This window comes from Anolis carolinensis, chromosome 3 (assembly GCF_035594765.1).
Source record: "Anolis carolinensis isolate JA03-04 chromosome 3, rAnoCar3.1.pri, whole genome shotgun sequence".
Taxonomy (NCBI): Eukaryota; Metazoa; Chordata; class Lepidosauria; order Squamata; family Dactyloidae; genus Anolis; species Anolis carolinensis.
Genome location: NC_085843.1, coordinates 155,904,914 through 155,927,760, shown reverse-complemented (window position 1 = coordinate 155,927,760; position 22,847 = coordinate 155,904,914). Strand labels below are relative to the sequence as shown.

Genomic DNA, 22,847 nt, shown 5'->3' with positions numbered 1-22,847 from the left:
CAGTGTGGAAGAGGCCTAAGTGAGGCCTAACTCTGCCTGTCCTCTGGGCTGAGTGGCTTGCTAGGAGACCAAGTGGGTGGAGCTTAGTCTTCTAACTGGCAGCAATTGGATAAAAACAATTATTCCTCTCCCTCTATTTTTCTTTTCTTTTTGTTGTATGAACGTAGAGGCATGGATGAGGGGTTGTGCTGCCAAGTTTAGTGTTTCTGGGATGTGTAGTTTTGTTGTTTTGTCCTAGACCGAAATTTCATTACCCTTTTATATATATAGATATATATACAGGCAGTCCCTGGATTATGTAAGTCAGATCTGGTATTGGGATGCTCGTGCGTTAAAATGGCGCTCGGAAGTTAAAGCGAGACTCGGGCTGAGTGACAACTCAGAAGTCGAAAAGTATGTATGTTGGGATGCTCGTAAGATGGGGTTTCACTTACATATATTAGCTTTGGATAGTATAGAGAAGAGTTAACACCCCTGTGGTGTTTGTTTTGCTGTCTGTGCCCCTGTTCAGAAGATTTCACATCACTCTCTGTCTCTGTAATATTTATATTTGGCTTGTTGCAAAAACAAAAATTGGTGATAAAGCTTCAGTGGAGACACCTATTCCCCATCATAACTCTTCCCTAGTGGTAGATTCCTCTCACTTCATGTTGTCTCATCCCTTTTCATAACTATGAGTCATTTGCAAATCGGATGTAACTCAAGGACTGCCTGTACACACACACATATATATACACACATATACATCTATATACACACACGTGTGTGCACACACATACATTGTCCTAATTTACACACGTCATATATATTTATTTCTTGGATAACCGCACCAGAAAATGCAGAGGTAAGTGTAAGGATACCTGCATTCTTGTTCCTCTGTTGGTTCAGAAATTGCAAATTAGGTCAATTAGGGTGATAATCAAAATGAGACAAAATTCCATCTCTAAATCTTCATTGGATTTACATGTGGAAGCCTGCATAGATCTCTTCCTGTATTCTAGTGAAAGTCTAACTGCTTGTTAGAGGCTAAAAAAGTGAATAGTTTCAACTAGTATATATAAGGTATGTCAAAAGAACTAGGCCTTCCTCCTTTTTGTAAATTGATGGATGGAAAGAGATAAAATGATTTATTTTTTTGCAAAGGGTGACTCTGAAGAGACTGATTTGATCTTCTTTCCACTTGGAAAACTGAAAATAATAATAAAACACAATTGTTTATGGTTCTAGAATGTTTACTAAGTGCCTTAAAAGCTATATGTAACTATTAAGAACAGGAATTGTTGACTCATACAGCTCATAATATTGAAAACTTGTATCACCTAGAATTGCATCTCAACCCAAACATTGAAAGCTGGTGCAGATTCACAAAACTCTAGAAGCACCAAATTCGATAGCTTCACAGTAGTAGTAAGAAATAATAACAACTACAGAAGAAAAATGACTATCTGGAAGCCGAGCAGCTTTTCTTTTGTTATCCTGTAATAGAAAACCCACATACAAACTGTAGGTCAGTCTTTTATTTGGAGAAAGAGTGACAACCTACTTTGTTTTACTAAAGTTTGTAATTTAGCATATTTGAGGAGAGGAAATAGTTGTGAAATAAGAGATAAGAACATTTGGATTTTGTAATTAAGAAGGACAACATGATTTTTCATGCTTAGCTCTGTCTGAAGTACATTTGGATTTGCCAGGTTGCACATTCGATCTTTGCTGAGCTATTTACTGGCCAGTGTAGCTAACATTCATCCAGCTACAGAAATGCAAATAGTGTGAGTTTTGTGGAGATGAGGGAGGGCATGTGCCATAGTTGCACATATGTATTTCTGATCTAGGATCTGCTAACTTAAAGCTATATGAAATCAATCCCCTATTCAGCCTGGCAATCCTAAGTAAATCCAAATTAACCACTGAAATTTAATTACACACATGTGTAAAATAGATGCAACTCTGGGACTGGGGAGGCAAGAACCTTATTTAAGATCCACAGGACCACCACAGGCTTTTAGGTGGCTGAAGACTCCAGTAGTAAATCACAGATCAAGCAGATATATGGATAAGTATGTGAACCAGCACCAATGAGAATTCTGACGGAGAACATGTGCTGACAACTGAGTTGGCAGCATGGTTCTGTTTATGTTTTACTTGAGTATAGACAAGAGTGCAAAAAACATGCTTCATGTAATGTAGCCCAAATTTAGCACCTTTGAGACTCATTGGTGTCAAAGGGAAAGTTAAACATACGCTTACATCTAACCGAAATCAGTAGGACAAAAACATTACTTAATTTTGTCTGGATTGAATCCAGGTCATAGCATGTTCATTATAAACTGCATTTATATGTGACTAGTCAAGCGTTATGTGGAAATTACAGCAAGTTCTCATAAGTCTTTGTGGCTCTCTTGTTTAAAGCTTAAAGAAGAGCATCAGAATTTAATTTTAAACCTGATTGTTCATGGTTGCATAAATGCCAAAACTTGAAGAAATAGTGTTGCCAACTATAGAGACAAATCCTATTATAAATTATTTTCAAGAAATATGATTTTTCGGAGCAGTTGTGGAAGTTGCATACTTAGTATGGTACTGCTCTTTGGCTGATCCAAGTTGCATTGCTCTATTTTCTGAATCTGAAAACATGAAAACAGATTGTGTATCCTTAATGTCACTGATTTCAGACTGTAGAACTGTAGAGATACATGGAAGAACACATAATTTATTTCTGTCCTGGAATGAAACATAAAATCAGAAAATTGCATATCTTAACTAATTTATTTTCCCCAAAATCTCTTGTTAAAAAATAGTTGTTTAAGGCATGGCAGAATGTCAGGCGTATTAATTATTTTCCAACTACCATTTTAAGTCTTCTCATTCACATCCATTTGACAATGTCAAGAGTTTTCCCAAAGATGTAGTATTACAGAGTTGGATTACCTCTTATCATTGATCCTAGACTGGAGCTATACTGCCAAATAATGCAGCTTGAACTGCATTATATGGTCAGTGTAGTAGACAGATATAATTCAGTCTACGTTGTTCAAACTGCATTATTTGGCAGTGCAGCTCCTGCCCTTGGTGTAGGTGCTAAGACTTGATGCATTTGAGTCTGATGGCATTAAATTATATAGAAACATGAACAAGCACACTCACATCCAACCCTCCAAACAACTTAATTAAATGTAATAGTATAAAGTTGAACAATAGCAATGCTGGACCTATTTGGTAGATGCTGTAGAGAAGAATCATTGCCATGACATATCCTGTGAATTGAATTCTGTGCTGTGTCATTCTGGAATTGGGCACAGGATCTGCCATTTAAGTTTCATCCATCCATTTAAGTTTCTGATCTCTGCTTTGGCAATGGCCGGTTCATCGGTTTGAGAGACCCCAGAGTGTAAGGCAGAGCTATGATAGATCCCATTGAACTAGGAAATTATTGGGCAAAGGTTATCTTAGGTTGAGCGGAGAAATAATTCTTGATAGGCAGAACAGTGCCTTGTTCCACATTAGTAAATGTCATCATTTCTGTAGTAAGATGCTTCTGTTTCCAGGCCCGTAGCCAGGATTTTGATTCGGGGGGAGGGGGGGGGGGCTGAGTCTGAGAGAGGATCTACCCTAGCAAACCTTTTGTATCGTTATCCCAATACCCCCATGCATATGGGATACATTGAGCATGGTGATCAGATCATGATATGAATAAACATAACAGTTTAATCATAATAATAGTTTAATAATAATAATAATAATAATAATAATAATAATAATAATAATATCATATCCTCAGTTGCTGTAAGAAAATCGCACAGACAGACTACAAACAGAGACACAACTATGTGGCCCAAATGATTCATTGGAACTTATGCCTCAAGTACCACCTCCCAGCAGTAAAGAACTGGTGGGATCACAAACCTGCAAAAGTATTGGAAATGAGCACGCAAAGATACTGTGGGACGAATCCAGACTGACAAAGTTCTGGAACACAACACACCAGACATCACAGTTGTGGAAAAGAAAAAGGTTTGGATCATTGATGTTGCCATCCCAGGTGACAGTCGCATTGATGAAAAACAACAGGAAAAACTCAGCTGCTATCAGGACCTCAAGATTGACTCTGGCAGAAACCAGTGCAGGTGGTCCCGGTGGTGATCGGCACATTGGGTACTGTGCCAAAAGATCTCAGCTGGCATTTGGAAACAATAGACATTAACAAAATTACGATCGGCCAACTGCAAAAGGCCACCCTACTGGGATCTGCACGCATCATCCAAAAATACATCACACAGTCCTAGACGCTTGGGAAGTGTTCGACTTGTGATTTTGTGATACAAAATCCAGCATATCTATCTTGTTTGCTGTGTCATAATAAAATAATAATAATAATATAAAAAAACCAGGGCATTGAACCAAGCCAACGTTGGATCTGGACCAAACTTGGCACATAGAGCCAATGTGCCCAACAGTGCATACAGGCAGGGATTGGGGAATGTTTGCTCTTTTCAAATGGTAGTTGTTGTTTACCTGGATCCAGAAAGCACTGAAGGCAGCCAATGTCATATCTGGACCAAACATGGCCAACTGTGCATACAGGACAGGCGGGGATTGGGGGTGATTGACCTTGGATCTGGGAGTTGCAGTGCGCCCTTATCCAGAAGGCATTAAACCAAGCCAACACTGGATTTGGACTAAACTTGTTATATAGAGCCAATGTGCCCAACTGTGCATAGAGGCAGGGATTAGGGAATGATTGCCCTTTCTCAAATGGGAGTTGTTCTTTACCTGAATCCAGAGAGTCCCAGAAGGCAGCCGACGGGCTCGACACACTCCACTCCCAGCCACGAGTGTGGCGAGACTTCAATGCACAGGCACGAAGGCCTGCCGAGTGCATGGGCGTGAAGGCTTATTGTGGTCTCTGAATGTCTGTGGTGCAGTGGCATCCTCTTTGGCGCCTGGGCTGTCGACGCACTCCCCTTCCTCTTCCGGCACCGAAGGTTGAAACCAGGGGTATGAAAAGGGAAGAGAGTGCGCTGAGCATCCAGGCACGGACAAGGATGACACCATGCCACGTACCAGTAATGCCTTCTCGCGGATCACCCTGAGAATTTTGGGGGGGGGGGTGAAGCTCCTCAAGCCCCCCCCCCCGGCTACATGCCTGGCTGTTTCAATATATTTCACAAACATCACTTGATTTTCCCCATCATGCAGGAGTCCATGTGTATTTTTCTCTCAGTTAAAGAGATCAAGAACCTGAAGTGAAGCCATAATAAATAGTTTGAAAGCAGTAGACAGAAGACCAAGCAGAGTATAGTGGTTGGACCTCTGAGATATCAGAATTCAAATGGAAACTCACTGCATTACCTTATACAAGTTGCACTGTTTTAGAGAAAGGCAATGGCAACCCCCCACAGAACAAATATTGCCAAGAAAACCATTCCACCTTTTCTTCCAAAAGATCTCATCTTAGGTAAGAAAAAGAAGTGGAGTGGGGGACATGTAATGTTTACAAAGGAAATATCATTTCCCCCTCCCACGATACACCTATCTAAACAAAGTAGTGGGATTAGCCAATACAAATCTCATCTGCAACCTCAATCCTCCTTGGGTATTGTTTTTCTCAGTTATTGAAGCCTTAGACCAGGGGTGAAAATTGTGATGTTCTCCAAATTTTATTAAAGAGCCATTCCCAGCTTACCTTACTATCGGTGGAACTATATAGGGCCGCATGCCGTGGACGACATTGAGTGCAGCAATAATTCATCCAGGTGCCATCCTAGTCACTCTATTAATCCCAGCAACATTTACTCGAGGCTGTTGGTGTCATTATAGTGAGTGAATGGATGAAACAACTGGAAAAACTGACCATCCTTTATAGGATTTGTGAAATATAATACAGTTCAACACCACTTTTCCTGCCGTGGTTAAATGCTATAGTGTTGTAGGAGTTGTGATTCTTTAAAGGCATCAGCTCTCTTCAGCACAGAATTTTGTAAAACAATTGTGGTTTCCTAGCATTGAGCTATGTCAGCTAAAATAGTGTCAAACTTTAATGACTGTACAGTGTAGATGCACCCTGCAATTCTGGCAGAAAAGAAGTAGTGATAGATTTTGATAAAAAATTTACTCAGTTCAGATGCAGAACCAAAACTGGCTTCTCTTCATATTGTCTTTCCTCACAAGATTGTTCCTTTTGTAGATGAATATCATAGCAACAGCCTCAATGAAGCAGACACTGGCTTTTCCTAATTTGGACAGCAGGGCATGAAAGTAATTGCTCTTTGTCTTTTTGAAATTCAGAAATTCTCTGATTTTTAGCTTCCACTTAGTTATCAACTGCCATTGAAAGATGCAGCCATCTGATCTGATTAATCCATTTAGGCCATCTGAGCTGCAAGCTGTCACCGTGTCTTGTGTCCCTGTATTCCCTATCTTGATTGTGTGCTTTGTGAAGAAGTCCTTTCATTTTTACCTGTCTTGAATCTGCTTATTTGCTCTGTTGGATGACCCCAAGTTGTTATGAGAACAAGACAAATTCTCTTTATTCATCTTCTTTATATTGCACATGATATTATGGCCTTCTGTTATAGAGGGTGAATGAGATTACTGAGAACAATAATGGGACATGGAGCTGAACCGCTGACCTGCTCTTAAGTCATGTGTCCCTTCGGCCTTAATGTCTGTTTGTTAAATGTGAACATATAAAAATGTCAGTATACGTGCATAAAACCCTATCGTGCATATCATCCCTTTCTTCAGGTGTCCTCTCTTTATGCACAAAGGTCCAGAGCAGAGTAAAAGAGAAGCACGATGCAGCCCAACATCTGGTGAATTTGTTGTCGAAGGCTTTCATGGCCGGGATCACAGGGTTGTTGTATGTCTTTCGGGCTGTGTGGCCATGTTCCAGAAGTATTCTCTCCTGACGTTTCGCCCACATCTATGGCAGGCATCCTCAGAGGTTATGATATACCTCACAACCTCTGAGGATGCCTGCCATAGATGTGGGTGAAACGTCAGGAGAGAATACTTCTGGAACATGGCCACACAGCCCGAAAGACAAACAACAATCATCTGGTGAATTGTTTGGCAAATCATCACCGGTATAACTGATGAAGCAGAGGAGAGAGAACTTGACACCAATCATACTTATGGAGACTGTGGGGCCAGCCCATTTCCCTGTTGACTTCACCATCATACTGGTCTTATATTTGGGACAGGTTTGTAGAGAGGTAGCTTGCTGAAGAACAGTGAATATGAAGTCTGAACAGTCAGCACTCAGTACTTGTTGGCATTCCCCATTGGCAAATGTGCCCTCATTGCATGCACTTGTGGATCTAGGGAATGTAGAAGTCTCACTTTCTTTTCTCGTAGTTTTTATCATACGAAGTACAGAAAAGTTGAATTAGCCTCATCGTTCCATCGTTCATGTGATAGTACTGTGCCATATATTTATATAAGAGTGACTACAAACACAGAATTTTCCTTTTCTAAACTTTTCATCCCTTTGCTAACAACTGACATGGATTTTTTTCCTGCTGTACTGAGTTGATATTTCCAGTGAGCCATGAATTCCAGGATCTCATTCTTATTTAATCATCACCAGTTGAGCTTCTGTGGTGTATTTATTAATTTTTTTTGTCCCCCAAAGAATGAGTTCATGGTTATTTACAGTGAAAATATGCTTTATTTATTGCAGATTGGAAAGTAAAAAATAGCAGAGGTGAGAATTCACGACAACTTTGCAATAGTTTTGGCACAATTTGAAGCAATTTGCAAGAGTGTGTGGTTGCCAGTATCCCAAGCATCTCATGTACCATATTTTATTCAAGATACCCATTGGTTTATAAATAGATATATACATACAATAAATCACCTATCTAGAATGTTTTAATGGGTTTAAGGTTCTATGATTTAGAGCAGTGGTTCTCAACCTGTGGGTCCCCAGATGTTTTTGCCTTCAATGCCCAGAAATCCTAACAGCTGGTAAACTGGCTGGGATTTCTGGGAGTTGTAGGCCAAAACACCTGAAGACCCACAGGTTATAAACCTCTGATTTAGAGTTAAGGCTGGTTGTGGTTTTCTAGAATCTAGCAGTCTGTCATATGGCTGCAAAAAAGAGGCATTTTTTTGTTCATGCCTCTTTCTCTTTCTTCTATTTATTAGTTCATCTACAACTCCCAAGTTGCCAAACCCTTGATTGTACTTGTTATCATTAAATATTGCTGAGCTGTTATCCAAAAGCTGTACAACAAACTTGTGGGAACATCCAAATAACTACTTGCTTCTGAATAATTGATGGCATCAAATAGCAGCAGAGTTGTATCAACAAAAAAGATTGGCCTCTCAAAATAGTTTAGTGTATCTCAAGAAACAAAAAGTCTTCTTTTATTCAGCTCCCACCTCTCAAAGGAAAGAGCTGATGGGGTTGACTTTGAATTCTTCCAACACAGCTGCTGCTTATATTCTGTTGCCTTGTAATTTTGGGTGCTATAGAGCAAACATCTGTTTCATCTTTGAACTTTGTGCATGTGAGATGGGGCGGGACGAGAAAGAGAGGGAAAGAGGAGAAGGGAAGGATGGTAAAAAAAATATGATGCTGGGAGCAATTTCTGGACTAAAGAGTGAAGTCAAACCAACATTTTGAACCAGAGAGAGTGAGATTCAATATCACCAAATAATGCCAGACATGTGCTTCCAGTCTAATTTAGTCCACAGTTGGGAAGTCTTGAGAGCTGAGCTTATGAACTAAGAAGAGATGACATGACAGTGGGCAAAGACATCCATCCTTGGAGATGCTGGAGACTTCTGTCACAAGCATGATACCACAGACCTTTCAATACTTCATGGATGAAATTAAGGGTACTCATTACCTGGTAGTCAGTAGTGGGATCAAACCAACCAAATGTAGAATCTGAGAAGTAAAAAACGTAAAAAAAAGGTAAAGGTAAAGGTTTCCCCTGACGTTAAGTCCAGTCATGTCTGACTCTTGGGGTTGGTACTCATCTCCATTTCTAAGCCAAAGAGCCAGCATTGTCCTTAGACACCTCGAAGGTCATCTGGCCAGCATGACTGCATGGAGCGCCATTACCTTCCTGCTGGGTCGGTACCTACTGATCTACTCACATTGGCATGTTTTCGAATTGCTAGGTTGGCAGAAGCTGGAGCAACAGCAGGCACTCACTCCGCTCCCCGGATTTGAACCTGGGACCTTTTGGTCCGCAAGTTCAGCAGCTCAGCACATTTACACACTGAGCCACCGGATCAAACCAACCAAATGTAGAATCTGAGAAGTAAAAAATGTATGTACACTGTTTTCCCCAAAAATAAGACCTTCCCTGAAAAATAAGGCCTATCATGATTTTTCAGCATTTTTGAGGATGCCCAAAATATAAGCCATATTTCAAAAATAAGCCATAGATATAGTTCATTTAAAAAGTCAATTTGGAAAAACAAGACTGCCCCTGAAAACAAACCTTAACGCATCCTTTGGAGCAAAAATTAATATAAGACCCTGTCTTATTTTGGGGGAAACAGGTAATAGATTAATTCAAGAATTAATGAAGCAGTTTAGCCATTCTCTGTAGTCATTTTTCTATGGTAGGTGCTGCATGGTGCTGCCTATGGACCTTATGCCCCCCTCCCAGTTTTGTCCCCAGTCAGGAATCCCCCTGGCTTCCCCAGAGCTTATGGACTTTGTAAATATCTATTGTAATCCCTCATTACAAATAAGGGTATACTAGATGTCTGGTTGGCCATAGTGGAAAATCCAGGTCTAGGTGGACTTTTGGTTGGATCCAGCAGGTCCCTTGTGATTCTGGGTTCCGTAATGAGTATAAATTGGTTTTAAAAATCTAACTAAATAATGTACAGCAAAGTTTTTTTCTTTTCTGCTACTGGTAATGAGAAAGCCACTTTTAAAAACCCATTTCAGTTAAACATAAGCATGTACAATGTTTTATAGCAGAATGATATTTTTGGTAGGTTTCTGGAAGCATAACTGTGCTTAAAACAAGATGTGCTCTCCAGTGACACTGCAGAAGTCTTAGGAATGGAATGGGATAAAACGTCAAGGTGGCATAAAGCCTGCAGCCCATCCTGATCTAAACTTTTGGAAAGCATAGAAATGTAGCATGGCTGCTTTCTGCAGCATTTTCAAAAAAAAACAGCCTGTGGAAAGAAGCAGTGAGCTGGTATTGAAAATCAGACAGTTATCCAAAAAGTAGGAGTGGTTCTAGTGCAAAGTTTTGCATCACTATAGTCAAACTTATTCATAATTATGAATGTTTCCATCTTAATGAAGCATTATTGTTTTTCAGAAGTAGGACTTGGCTGCAATAACTACATGTGTATGTTGAAGGGGTGGTTATAACTGATATTTTAAATGCAAGATTATTTCTGCAAGTGAGCAGTAAATAAAAACCATTTGAAGATTTAAAAGCCAAATTCTTGTGTTCTATATTTGTAGATTCAATATGTGTGCGGGGATTTGATCCAAACCTCAGTATGATGACTGGAATAACTCCAATTAACCCATTGTTGCCAGGCATGGGATTAGTACCCCAACCACCAGTAACAGAGATACCTGTCATTAAAGAAATAATGCACTGTAAAAGCTGCACACTCTTCCCTCCAAACCCAAGTAAGTGAGGCTGATTAATTTAATTTGACTCAAAGCTACTGGTCTTGAACAAGTGAAATTTTCACGCACTCATTGTCTTTTTAGTGAAAAATTTCTACAAATATTTATTTATTTATTTATTTACAGCATTTATATTCCGCCCTTCTCACCCCGAAGGGGACTCAGGGCGGATCACATTACACATATAGGCAAACATTCAATGCCTTTTAACATAGAACAAAGACAAGACAAACACAGGGCTCCGAGCGGGCCTCGAACTCATGACCTCCTGGTCAGAGTGATTCATTGCAGCTGGTTGCAGCTGGCTTGCTCTTCAGCCTGCGCCACAGCCTGGGCCTATTACAAGGATGATTATCTCACAACTTTGGTATGGGCAGTGTTATTAAGATAGTTGATGCATGTCATCTGGAAATCTTTTAGAAGTTAAAATATAATCCCAGCATTTTGTTTGGCATTAGTCTTGTGCACTGCTCCTACACATTTAATGCCTAGACCTATAGGCATTTTATATATTCTTTGGTTTTATTATTGACTAAATTCAAGAAACTGGGAGATATTATATTGCTAGCATCACCAACATGATGCCCAGTATCATAAGAGGGAGATGTCTGAGAATGAACTGGCCCTTTCAAGTTGTGCCAGTATGCAGAAATACGTGTACATGCCATGCAATGTAAAGAGTATTTAAGTGTGCATGTAGAGGCATAGGTTTAAAGTATGTTGTCTTTGCCATTTTACATTTTCAAACAATGTGTGAAAATGTACTAAAAGTGGGACAAGGAGCATAGATAGCACATAAGCTCCCATGAGGCCCATGATATTTGTTGAACCTTCACACATTTAGAGGATAGGTGTAAAGAGAGTGCTGTACTTCCACCCAACTGAACACTCTTAACAAAGCTCCCATGGGTGGGAATCCAGTCTAGACAAAATCTTCAAGTATTAAAAACATATAATTAAATATCAAAGTCAAGCTCATCCATGTTGTAGTATTTTTATATACGATTATGAAAGATGGACTGTAAAGAAAATCCACTAATTATTAATGTAGTGCTTGATGGCAGTACCATTGATACTGAAGACTGCCTAAATGTCTTCTAAATGGGTCCAAGAATAAATTAAGCTTGATTTCTCCCTAGAAGCTAAAATGACCAAATTGAGGCTGTCATACTTTGTTGAGATGACATGACTCATTGAAAAAACAATAGAGCTAAATGATATAGTAAAAAAAGAAGACCACAGCTCAGGTGGATTGACACGATCAAGGAAATCCTGATGCAAGGATGTCTTGGAGATCTCTTCATTTATAGAGTCTCCACAGATCAATGTTGACCTAATGATAATGCCAGTGGAACACTCAAACTAATGCTTATTTTCCCCCCTTAGATCTTCCACCACCTTCAACAAGAGAGAGACCTCCTGGGTGTAAAACTGTGTTTGTTGGAGGACTACCAGAAAATGCCACTGAGGAAATAATTCAGGAAGTTTTTGATCAGTGTGGGGACATCACAGCAATTCGGAAAAGCAAGAAGAATTTTTGTCATATTCGATTTTCAGAAGAGTTCATGGTTGACAAAGCAATTTACCTTTCTGGTACTCATCACATTCTTCAATAGATATTCTTTGTGTCATTTAATATATGCTTTGTGATGCTAGTGTAGTCTTGCTTTTTATGATTACCATTTTTCCCATCAAAACCCAGTTTTGCATGCTTTAATGTGACTTTCTGGCACCCTGTGGTAATTCAGTAGGTAATGGTCCCAACATTCTTTTGGGAAGTATTTATTTTGTATGGGTTTATTAATTTCAAGTATAGATCTGAACCTGTACTTCATGAAAGGAGATCAGGACTATTAGCATTCGTTTTCTCTGCATTCTGTGGCAACAATCCTGTTGGTGTCATATACAGGTATAACCCCTGTAAAGGAATTTCTTATCTGTTTTGACATTTCATTGTGAAAATATCATTGATGTAGCATAATATCCAGCATTTTTGTGAGAATCAGTGATGATTGTTGATTGTTCCAAATGCTGTGGAAGATGAGTGCCATTGTCTCTGACCCCTCCAGTGCCCTTCATAGTTTCAGCAGCCTCGCTTGCCCTTGAGAGAGCATGCCTTCCCATAATAGCTGAAAATACATGACTTCTGCATGAATGAACAAGAATTCCTTCTCCACCGTGAATTTTCTGTTTACCTCATATCACATATTTCAAGTAAGGTCATCCCAAAAATGTTGTCCACACTTGGAGAAAAGCCACAGAAAATGTTGGCATGCTTTAACAAACTATCCAAAACTTTGAACTAGTTGAAAGTCTGCCCAGTGTTAATTTCTGACAAACAGACAGATAGGCAGATATATAATTTGATTTCCATAGATTTAGTTGGAGTTGTAACCCTACTTTCTTCCAGAAATGGAATCCAAAGTGTCTTGCGACTATAACTGAAATAGGCAAGTGAGTTATAATACTTTATATTGTGTCAGAAGTGACTTGAGAACATATTGCAAGTCACTTCTGGTGTGAGAGAATTGGCTGTCTACAGAGACGTTGCCCAGGGGACACCCGGATGTGTTAGCTGGGATGTTTCTCTTATGTCCCCGTAAGCTAGAGCTGACAGACGGGAGCTTGTCCCATCTCGCAGATTCAAACCGGCAACCTTGAGGTCAGCGACCCAACGTTCAGGTCAGCAGTCCAGCCGGCACAAGGGTTTAAACACAATTAAATTAAATACTAAATTAAATACTAAAACACAATTAAGCAAGCTGTAAAATACAGTAGAGTCTCACTTATCCAACATAAACGGGCCGGCAGAACGTTGGATAAGCGAATATGTTGGATAATAAGGAGAGATTAAGGAAAAGCCTATTAAACATCAAATTAAGTTATGATTTTACAAATTAAGCAACAAAACATCATGTTATACAACAAATTTGACAGAAAATGTAGTTCAATTCACAGTAATGCTATGTAGTAATTACTGTATTTACGAATTTACCACCAAAATATCATGATGTATTGAAAACATTGACTACAAAAATGCGTTGGATAATCCAGAACGTTGGATAAGCGAGTCTTGGATAAGTGAGACTCTACTGTAGTTGGATTAAAAATAATTTTAGAAGTTTGGTACTGAGCTGAATAATTTGCCTATGTAGTACATTACCATTATCTGTTTGTAGATTCTCTTAGTTTTCACCAAGAAAGTTTATAATAGGCATGCCATTTCTAATTCTGATTATCTGATTCAGGTAATGCATCAGTTGTTTGTAATATATTACTTTTTGTGGTAATGAGATATGACAGTAGTCCTTTTCCAAAATAACTTAATGACTGGTAAGATAATTATGTTTTTTATGCTTATTGTTTTTTCTTATTACTTCTGAGAAACTTTGTAAACATTTTAAGACCATTTCTTTACATTATAACCTGACTCCTCCCACGTACTGCAAAAACAGCACAGAATGTAATGAGCCACTAAATTAATGGTAATTATTTATCCCAGAAGTGGGGGTTCTGAATGGTGCATTACTTTTTAACAGCTTTCCAAGTTCTGGCTCAGTCAGTGGGAACTTGCATGCAAATATATTATTTGAATTGAGACAGATAAGAAGCCATTCTCAACTTTCTGCTCAAAAGCACTGGAAAAGTCTATCTTTTAAAAATGCCAGAATATCTGTGTGTTGAGTTGATATTGACAAAGAGAGTTAATATGGGAGATGGAAGAAAGTTAATGCTTGATTCTTACTAGATTGTATCTATGTAAATGGATTCTATTGCCTCAAGCCACAGGAAGAGGCCTGCATTGTTGTTGTTGTTACCACCTATATCATATGTCTTGAGATATGAGATTGTGAGTGGTTATATATAATACCTAAAATAACAAATAGTTCTGGAATGTTTGGATTGTCGACTTGACATGTTTGGAGGAGATCCATTTTTGGATACTTTGAATCTAGGAAATATGATCCGGGTCTATTGGATGTGAATCATAACAATGAATTGATAGAACCTCTCTGAACATCTGTAGTTACCCTAAACTATGAGGTTTTCCATTTTTGTTTACGGCTTGAACAACTTCTGCATTATCTGAGATTTTGGAAAGCTGAAGCCAAAATATGTGATGTTGCTTGTTCTTTTCGTTCAGCTGGGAGAGGATGCGCTTTTTCAACATGTAGATGGATGGACGTGTGATTGACTTCTTGTTTGTCAGGAAAAGCAATGTTTTTGTAGGCAAAGCAGTAACTATGAATATCAGTGCACTGACACGATGATTTATTGAATGAAGGAAAAGCCTGATTAAAGCAATTCTCTAAAAATGGTACCACAAAGAAAGGTGGAAGAGCTGCCATGTTTTTGCTTGTTATTTTTAGGTTATCGCATGAGATTAGGATCTAGCACAGACAAAAAGGATTCAGGTCGCCTTCATGTTGATTTTGCTCAGGCAAGAGATGACTTTTATGAATGGGAATGTAAGCAAAGGATGTTGGCTAGAGAGGAACGTCACAGGCGCAAAATAGAAGAAGATCGAATGCGGCCTCCATCTCCTCCAGCGATAATGCATTATTCGGAACATGAAGCAACTTTGCTGGCTGAAAAATTGAAAGGTAAGAGAACATTCTGGGCACTTGATAAAGCTGAAATTCCACACAAAAAGTGATTGATTTTTCATGTTAATATGCACTGACAAGTCTTTTTCTTGTCTTCCTAGACTATCACTATCACTGTTGTTCAGCTATCTGAAATGCAGAGTTTAAACACAGTCAGTCATACAAGCTGTTTTATTTTTTGTAGCAATCCAAACTGAAGATTAGGAAGAAATTGAGTACTTGATTTTATTTTATTTTTAAAGAAAAATTATTGAAGTCTCCATACAATATCAAAATGCTAACCCAGTATTACTAGGGCAAAATTTGAGGGAGTTGCAACAAATAATAGTTTCTTCATAAATGTATGTGCTGTCATGATGAATTTTCATTACTGCTATAGAGTGGGATGCTATAAGCAGAATACTGATTTGGGTACTATTTTGCCAATGTTAAGGTCCTTAACAGAGGATAGGAAAAGATTAATTGTGTTTGTAAAGCATAAAGGTGTCGTATAAAGCTTAGATGTTAACACCAAAATGCCTCTGTGTTTAATACTGTTTGTTTTTTGTTTACTGATGGGTCTATGGACAGTAATAAATATTGTTGTTGTAAAATTGTTTGTTGACCTATGACGCACTATATTTTTGGGTCAGGGTATCTAAAAGAACCCCTTCTCCCATATTAGTCTGCCAGAAATTTGAAATCTTCAGAGGAGGCCCAATTGTATATGGAACAGAAGGCCCTATAGTCAGGAATGAAGTGGTCGCAGCATATTCTGCCATAGAGAAAAAACCACTAAACTCTTTAGCCTGTTTACAGGAGAAAAAAAAATCATTATACGAACTGTGAGGGATATGGTCTTGGATTTTGCATGGGTATGCGAAGCCACAGATAATAGTGAGTCATATTAAAATGAAAAACTTCTGGCTAGATTCTAGTCCTGTGGACATGGGGGCCATAGTATACAAACACATCAACTTTACTGACATAAATGGAGGCTAGTAGAGATCTAAAAGAAATGGAAGATAGCAAGGATATAATACTTGCCCAGAAGAGAAAGTCAGCAAGCTGTTCACAAACCTCAGCCTACAATGTATGAGACAGCTGTCCATGACAATTTTAATGTCAATATCACAGGCTGGTAAAAGAGAGCCTTTGCTCTTAGATAGTCTAGATATAGTTTTATCTACATGGATATGTTTCCCCTTATGTTTGTAATGGATGTGTACAGCAATGCCTGCATGGAACTACAGCTGTAAAGCTTAATTTTTACTGTCTGTTAAAAATATATATGCCTGCTAAGGAAATCCATATAATATAATATAATGTATGTAATGTGTCTAGAAATTTAAAGTCTATGTTCCTAGCTGAAAGGAGTACAGGCAGTCCCAAGTTATGAACAGGGTGTGTTAGGGAGTGAATATAGCGGAACCAGCAGCGTCCAGTTAACACCATGTGCAAAAGACTCACACCAGGCAGAGGAATTGAAAGAACAAAGGAACTTTACTCTTGCTTGTTGAGTTGAAATATAAAACAGTTCTGCAATCGTACAATGTCCATGTAGTTGCATAAGGTCAATAACTAATCAATCAGCAATCAATATATCCAGCATAGCATATTTAAACTGCTATTTGACCGTAGCTAGAGAGCATGTCTTTTCTGTGCTCTCTCTGGAAGGCCAGATTCCCAACTGACAAACTCAGCCATCTGCCAGCAAACAGATACATTGTTTGAGGCGTGGCTTTGCCTCTGCAAAGCTGAGCTTTTTTGCAGAGATCTTTTGGAAACAACTTTGCAAGGATTTCTTCACACACACACACATAGCAATTTGGCGCAATAGGGTGTAGGTTTGTTCTTAAGTTGAACTTGTATATAAGTCAGAGCAGGTACATTTGTAAGTGCAACTCCAGCCAAATATTTATATATATTAGTTTTGGATAGCATAGGCAAGGGTTAATACCCCTGTGGGCAGGGCTCTAGCCAAGGCGGAGCTAGAGTTTAGGGGTTCAACCCCCCCACCCGATTTTTTTCAGGTTTAAAATAAAACCTGGTTTACTCATGAATTCTAACTGATTAATCAAATCCCCATAAGGGTCCACTGAAGTTTATCTGTCTTGAGTGTCCACTGAAGTTTATCAATGGAGTCTGATTTCGAAATTATTTTGCATTATTGAACTACTCTTCATGATTCGCTAAAAAAAAGTCCCCCCCCCCATTTTTTTTTTTTTTGCTATGGTCCTGCTTGTGGGGTTTGTTTTGATGTATGTGTTCCCGTACAGAAGATTGCACCTCACTTCTTGACCTGTGATAATTGGATTTTGAAGATGTGGCTTACGGTGGAAACAAGGATTGGTGATAAAGCTTCAGTGAAGATACATTTTACCCATGGGAACTCTTTGAAGAGTGAATTTCTCTTCCAAGGGATCGATTTCTCTCACTTCCTGTTGTCTCATCCCATTCTTAACTATGAGTCATTCGTAAGTCAGATGTTTGTAACTCGGGAACTGCCTGTATATTCATATAATTTTGCCTTAAAATAATAGCAAAGAACAGACTCATTGAATCATAGAATCATAGAGTTGGAAGAGACCTCATGGGCCATCCAGTCCAACCCCCCTGCCAAGAAGGAGGAAAATCGCATTCAAAGCATCCCCGACAGATGGCCATCCAGCCTCTGTTTAAAGGCCTCTAAAGAAGGATCCTCCACCACATTCCAAGGCAGAGAATTCCACTGCTGAACAGTTAGGAGGTTCTTTCTAATGTTCGGGTGGAATCTCCTTTCTAACCCTTCAGGCATGAACATCAAGTTTGCAGACGACACCAAATGTGTACTGCAATTTAAGGGAGATATATTGACAAGCTGGAATGTGTCCAATTCCATGACAATGAAACTGTGACAAGTACATCTTCTGGAATCTCTCACTCGACAGTCAGATTTTTTCCCCAAACTGTCTACCTATGTTCTATAACAATAATATATAGAGCATGGAAGGTAAATCACCAGTGGTCTTAGGATAATTTTATCTTGTGCAGAAGATCGTGAAGAAGAAACCCAGAAAACATGGAAAGTAAAGACAATTTAAGTTAATCTACATCATATAACTTATCATGGGGGTGGTGGATCAAATGAAAGGTAGAAATTGCAGCATTTACACATGTTGCCTGTTGCTCAGACATGAGTGAGTAAAGATGGTAGTTTTCTGGTTTAGTACGACAGGCATTAGTATTTAATGCAAAAACACGTGGTAGCCAAAAATGTGTACTAACAGTGAAGAATTGACAATATTTTTCTGCTGAAGTGCACATATAGTTAACATTTGACAGTTTCAGATATGCCAGCCTTATTTGTATTTGTTTGGTTTTAGCTAATCAGTATTCTGTCTATCAAGTTGATCCCAGGGTAATTTAATTTTGAGGAATGAAGTATAATAATAAGGGATAAAGGTAAAGGTTTCCCCTAATGTTAAGTCCAGTCGTGACAGACTCTGGGGGTTGGTGCTCATCTCCATTTCTAAGCCGAAGAGCTGGCGTTGTCCATAGACACCTCCAAGGACTTGTGGCCGGCATGACTGCATGGAATGTCGTTACCTTCCCGCCGGAGCGGTACCTATTGATCTACTCACATTTGCGTGTTTTCGAACTGCTAGGTTGGCAGGAGCTGGGACTAACAGCGGGCACTCATTCTGCTCCCGGGATTTGAACCTGGGACCTTTTGGTCCGCAAGTTCAGCAGCTCAGCGCTTTAAAACACTGTGCCACCACGGGCCCAATAATAAGGAATACCAGCATAATAATTAAATCAGCAAAATGAAAATGTTAAAATATCTGGAAGACTTTTTAAAAAGGTGTCCAAAGGTTCATAAGAATAGGAAATGTTTTTAAAGGTCATGTAGTCTTATCTACTTGCTACAAAGTCTATAATACAATGTGGACCTATTGTGTGGTTGACAAATTACTACTATCCAGTCTGTGTATTTTGCATTTTAAAAAGTGTTCCTTATTTGTTTCCTTAGCATCACCACTCACGTTTTATACCACTTTGCAAAGGAGAGCTAAAATGTCCACATGAGCTCCAAGATCATGTTTAGCTCACTTGCTGAGTCAGAATTGGGATGTGCTTTTGGAATCATGTACAAATGTATGTGAACATTCCATCTCAATTAGTTATACATGATGACATGTAATAAGGCTTCTCTCAAAGGAATGGGATGGAAAGCTTCCCATACACTCTCAGTCACCTCCCTTTCCAGAGCAAGGGAGGAAAGGGAGAAAAACATTAGCTACTAAGCAATCCAAAGGAACAATAATAAATACAAAAGCTTCCATGAAGCATCAAGTTGTTTTTTTTTATGTACATCTTTTTAAAATCAGTCACATAAAATAATCCATACATATTTAGGAATGTGTGCATGCATATAATACTAAAATCACATAACCTGCTTTTTTATCAGATCTTGTGTGAAGAGAGAAGAGATTTAAAATTTAAATGAATATGTGGGGGCTAGTATGGAAGATATTAACTACACATTTTTGCTTATGCAAGGCTTGGGTAACAGAACAGAGAGAGAGGCAATCTGAAATTCAAACATTTAATAGCTGACGGTGCTCTAGGGAGGTTGGTTTTATACATCACTCTATCAAGCTACGTGAAGCTGATGTGGATTGCTGCCCAGCAACTTGATTGTTCAGGGAACATCTTTGTATCTTTTCTGTAACAACTTGACACATTTTTTTTAAAAAAAATGTCTGTTGGTAACCTAAACTTATCCCAGATCAGGCAGAAGATAAGGAGAGTTTCAAGTCTGAATGGGTTAGGCTCTATAAATATAAGTTAAAACAAAATCTATTCTACTTATATTATAGGTCTTAAGTTAAAAGCCAGTTATTTTTATCTAGTAAAATCTGTAGATGTGTTTACAACATTTTCCACAGCACCATAAATGCACAATAGTATAAACAAAAAATGAGAAGGAGCTGACTGTAGTGTTTGCGACAGATCCGTTTGATGATCTAGGCCAGTATTTCAGGATACTCCAGGCAAAGCACAAAGTTGTCCATAGTACATAGACTGGCCTGGCAGAGGAGGGCAGAGAGGTGGGAAGGGATTCAGGAAGAAAGAACAGAGTCTACAAGGGAGCAATCATAACATGAAATGTTATATCTGTCAGGCTTAACATGAATGAAAAATCTTGTTTCTAAGAATCTCATGCTTGTAAACACAACACTTGTAATCTACATTTTAATGCAGTGGAACAGGCTATAGAAAGAATGTGAAAGGCATTGAGAAATGTTCCTGATAACAGCATTTCTAGAAATAGTGTCATCGAAAATGTGCAATAACATATTTCAGTGGGTGACATTTGATCCAGATACTAGATTGCAGATTCTCAAACCTCAGGATGTGGCAAAAATCATATTTATGCAGAAGAGAAGTTACAAATTAATATCAACTATTAAGAAATTCTTCTCTTGTTCAGAATGATAGAATCATAGAATACTAGAGTTGAAAGAGACCACGTGGGGCATCTAGTCCAACCCCCTGCCATGCAGGAAAAGCACATTCAAAGTATCCCTGACAGAATGTATAATAAGAACGAACATATGCACAATCTGTATTTTGGCCAGTTTACCTGTGTTTTAGTCACATGTGCAGATGTTCTTTTACACTTACAATGAATGTTGATTTCTCTAAGCTACATATGACAAGATCATCTAACTAAACAATCTTTTGTTGTTCTTTCAGTTTGGGGGTTTCTAGCATTTAGAGTTCATATATTTCACAGTGACAACACAGTATAAAGACGTGGCTAAAATTAGTTCCCAAATCAACATTCTTACAAATCAGTTGCATGCCCGTATTTAACAGTGTGAGTTGCTCTACTATTACATATTGTAACTATGTTATATCATAAGGTAAAGGTAAAGGTTTCCCCTGATGTTAAGTCCAGTCATGTCTGACTCTGGAGGTTGGTACTCATCTCCATTTCTAAGCCAAAGAGCCGGCGTTGTCCGTAGACACTTCCAAGGTCATGTGGCCGGCATGACTGCATGGAGCGCCGTTACCTTCCCCGCCAGAGCAGTACCTATTGATCTACTCACATTGGCATGTTTTCGAACTGCTAGGTTGGCAGGAGCTGGAGCTAACAGCAGCCGCTCACACCGCTCCCAGGTTTTGAACCTGGGACCTTTCGGTCTGCAAGTTCAGTGGCTCAGCGCTTTAACGCACTTTGCCACCGGGGTAAAGTGCGTTATATCATACTGTGATATTATATCATACTGTGATGTTATATCATACTGTGCTCATAATACCAGTGGCCAATTTATCATTTGTTGACCAAAGTGCTAGTGATGAACCTTTGAAGAAACAGTCTTATGTACATACAGGGCCAGAAGAACAAGCTTACTGGCGCTACGGAAACCTGGATTGTTTTTTATGAATTTGCTGTGGAACCTCAAAATTTTATCTTAATGGTTGAGCTCAAGGGAAATCTGTTTTCTCTTTTTGTAGCAGAAATACATGATGCCGATTCATTTGGTTCCTTGTAATGTGAAGAGACCCATTCTTATTCTGGAGTTAGTTTTCAAAAATAGAGTAAGCATTACACTAAATATATATATGAGGTCAGGAAAAGAGCAAGGCTTCTCCCTCTACTCCGGCCTCACCATCCTCCTCGGGGCCCTTTGGGGTAACCAAACCCAGCCCTCTTGGGGAGAAGCGGCACCCGCAACGGAGACCTGGAGCCATTTACGAGACTAGCATAATTCATCCAAAAGTCATAAGTCAGTGTTTTAAAGCTTATGTTTTTTGTGTTGTTCCCCACTGCATTCCAAATATTACTTTGTATGTATGAATCTAACGAATTAGATCTGACTAACGAGTTATAGATGAAGTTTTCCACACTCCTAATATCTACATAAAAACTCCAGTCATCATTCTGGACAAAAAGGAGTACAATTAAAGCTCTGGTGGACTATGCAAACAAAATATGTGAACCCCATCTCCTTCAAGATGAACTGAATCACCTAAACTGGGCTCTGCAGGCTAATGGTTACTCTTCTGCAGATATCAGGAGAGCTGCAAGACCTAGAACAAGCCACAGGGATAAAGATAAAAAGCTATCTAAAGGGAAAGTGTTCTTAGCATACATCAAGAGAACTACTGACTGCATAGGGAAGCTGCGAAGAAACATAACCTAAAAACTATCTACAGACCCACTAAGAAAATCCAGCAAATGCTGTGATTGCCAAAGGATACGAGGGATCTTCTAACTACTGCAGGAGTCTAGTGCATACCGTGTAGCTGTGGACAAGTCTACATAGGGACTACCAAATGCAGCGACCATACACAAATCAAAGAACATGAAAGGCACTGCAGACTACTTCAGCCAGTAAAATCAGCAATAGCACATGATAAACCAAGCTGAGCACAGAATATTATTTGAAAACACAGAAATTCTGGACCACTCTGACAACCACTTTGTCAGACTACACAGAGAAGCCACTGAAATCCACAAGCAATGGAACATTTCAACAGAAAAGAAGAAACCATGAAAATGAATCAAGTCTGACTACCAGTATTGAGAAACACCAGAATCAAGATAGTAAATAATGAACACCACCCAGACACAGGAAGCCCCC

At 39.0% G+C, this 22,847-nt stretch overlaps 1 protein-coding gene across 5 annotated transcripts in view; it reads left to right on the top strand.

Annotated features, from left to right (window-relative positions):
• The window catches only part of enox1 (ecto-NOX disulfide-thiol exchanger 1), a 590,718-nt gene that overhangs the window by 399,346 nt on the left and 168,525 nt on the right, over positions 1 to 22,847 (top strand). For all 5 annotated transcript variants that reach the window (XM_062975622.1, XM_062975624.1, XM_062975625.1 and 2 more), the window contains 3 exons: positions 10,451 to 10,624; positions 12,011 to 12,217; positions 14,995 to 15,228. In XM_062975622.1, coding sequence (XP_062831692.1) covers positions 10,451 to 10,624; positions 12,011 to 12,217; positions 14,995 to 15,228 — 615 coding nt within the window. The remainder of the gene's footprint in view (positions 1 to 10,450; positions 10,625 to 12,010; positions 12,218 to 14,994; positions 15,229 to 22,847) is intronic.